Consider the following 2,071-nt stretch of genomic DNA (forward strand, 5'->3'; position numbering starts at 1 on the left):
ATACATGTATTCATATGTATTTTACTGATAAATAGTTATTACAGTGACTTTCACTGTTTGTTTTAGATGTATTTAGATGTATTTAGATATATTTGGATGTATTTACATGACTTTCACTGTTGTACTTATGAATGTCTTATGTATTCCAAATACATGTATTCATCTGTATTTTCAATATTTTATTTTATCTTTTTAATTTTTGTTGTATGCAGGAAATTAAACTCTTTGTTAAACACCCGCCTATTGTATTACCACATATGAGTTCCTACACTAACACATACATAGTATCTGACCTCAAAGAGAAGCTTACACCATATCAGTACAAGTTATTTTGTAATACTTGTTTTGGAAGTTTCATCGAAATGAAGTATTGTGAGGTTAAACATCAATTATTCAGGTGCTTCATGGTTCTGCAGCTGGAAGAAAGCCATGATGATTCATTTTCATTATATGTGAATGGTACAAAATTGGTATTCTTAATCAGGGAGTTTGCGGTAGTCACTGGTCTCAATTGTGTTAGTGACACTGAAGATTTTCGGTTTAACACAAAGAAGCCTAATAGGATTGTGGAAACATACTTTGGCGGTGCAAAGAATGTCAAGAAGAAAGATTTGGTGAAGTGCTTTGATGACAAGAATTGGGGTTATGATAACGATAGGGATGCTATTAAGATAGCTTTGTTGTATTTTATTCATACTTTCATATTATCCTCCGAGAAGAACTGCACAACAATCCCAAGACTACATTTTGACTTGGTCGAGAGCGGGAGATATTCTGATTATCCATGGGGTAAGAATGCATTCCAGGCCCTTGTTAAATCTATTAGCAAGAAGATGGATTCTCATAAGAAGTACTACAGGATAGTTGGGATGCCTCTTGCTATGCAATTGCACTCCGAGTTGATAACTGGTTGCCCAGAATACTCAATTGGAAATCTACAGTCAACCAACCAACTTATGCTTACTTGATGAACAACATGTTCAGTGACCAAGGAAACGTGGTAAGTTACTATTATTTAGTTGTCTGTTATTTTAGAATACATATATTTCTGTTAGTAAAAACAATTTTTTTAATATTTAATCAAATACAGTTGAATACTTGACACCATATTGAAATTAAAAATTAAATACAGTTGCATACATTATACAACTGTATCACAAATTTCCCTTCTTAGTGGAATACATTACAATATTGTCACGACCCAAAATCTCGCATGTCGTGATGGCGGCTAACTCAATACTAGGCAAGCCGACAATCCCAATGAACCACCATATATTTTAAATTTGAAAACATAATAATTAAATTCAGCGGAAGAAATCTCACAAATACAAATATAAACACTCCCAAAACCCGATGTCACTGAGTACATGAGCATCTAAATGAATACAAAGTCTGACTGGTAAAAACAAATCACCGTCTGAAATATAGAACAGTACAATAACTAAACAGGAAGGGAATCAAGTCTGCGGTCTTCAAGCAGCTACCTTGATAGTCTCCAATGGAAAGAACTACGAATTCTAATAGTCGTCATATCCGGGAGCACCTGGATCTGCATACGAGGTGCATAGTGTAATATGAGTACAACCAACTCAATAAGTAACAAGACTAACCTCTGGGCTGAAAGTAATGACGAGTTCCGTAGGTACAGTCCAGTATAAATAATTATATAAAAATGTAGGCATGCTTTCAAGTTCAACAGTTAAACTCAGTACAAATGAAATAGATCAATACTTTATGATATGAGGAATATGACATCTCAGTAGAAGGAACTCATGTAAATACTGGTCACAAATCATCTGGTCACTCAGTACTGTTTATGGCGAATATAGCTCAGGGGTGTTCCAACCCGTATATATATACACATCGACTGACAGTCAGTCACTAAGTACCGTATAAGGCCAATCCAGCCCTAGGGTAATTTATCCCCGAATATAAATGATACGGACAAGATCCTTGTCCAGGTAAACTCATTACAATATAAATACTTCGGGCAATATCCATGTCCAGGGAAGCTCCATCCCTCAATATAAATGTTTCGTGAAAGATCCATGCCCAAGGAAGATCCATCCCT

At 35.2% G+C, this 2,071-nt stretch overlaps 1 protein-coding gene across 1 annotated transcript; it reads left to right on the forward strand.

Moving 5' to 3' along the window:
- The first annotated feature begins 362 nt into the window (after nt 1–362).
- Nucleotides 363–968, forward strand: LOC138899521 (uncharacterized). Its single transcript, XM_070186058.1, has one exon. It carries the CDS (start codon nt 363–365, stop codon nt 966–968), a length of 606 nt encoding a protein of 201 aa, XP_070042159.1.
- Nucleotides 969–2,071: the final 1,103 nt, after the last annotated feature.

The sequence above is a fragment of the Nicotiana tomentosiformis genome, chromosome 9 (genome assembly GCF_000390325.3).
Source record: "Nicotiana tomentosiformis chromosome 9, ASM39032v3, whole genome shotgun sequence".
NCBI lineage: Eukaryota > Viridiplantae > Streptophyta > Magnoliopsida > Solanales > Solanaceae > Nicotiana > Nicotiana tomentosiformis.

Bases quoted from the DNA above. Each gene is read 5' to 3' on its own strand.
- LOC138899521 (XM_070186058.1), top strand. From the start codon at position 363: ATGAAGTATTGTGAGGTTAAACATCAATTATTCAGGTGCTTCATGGTT.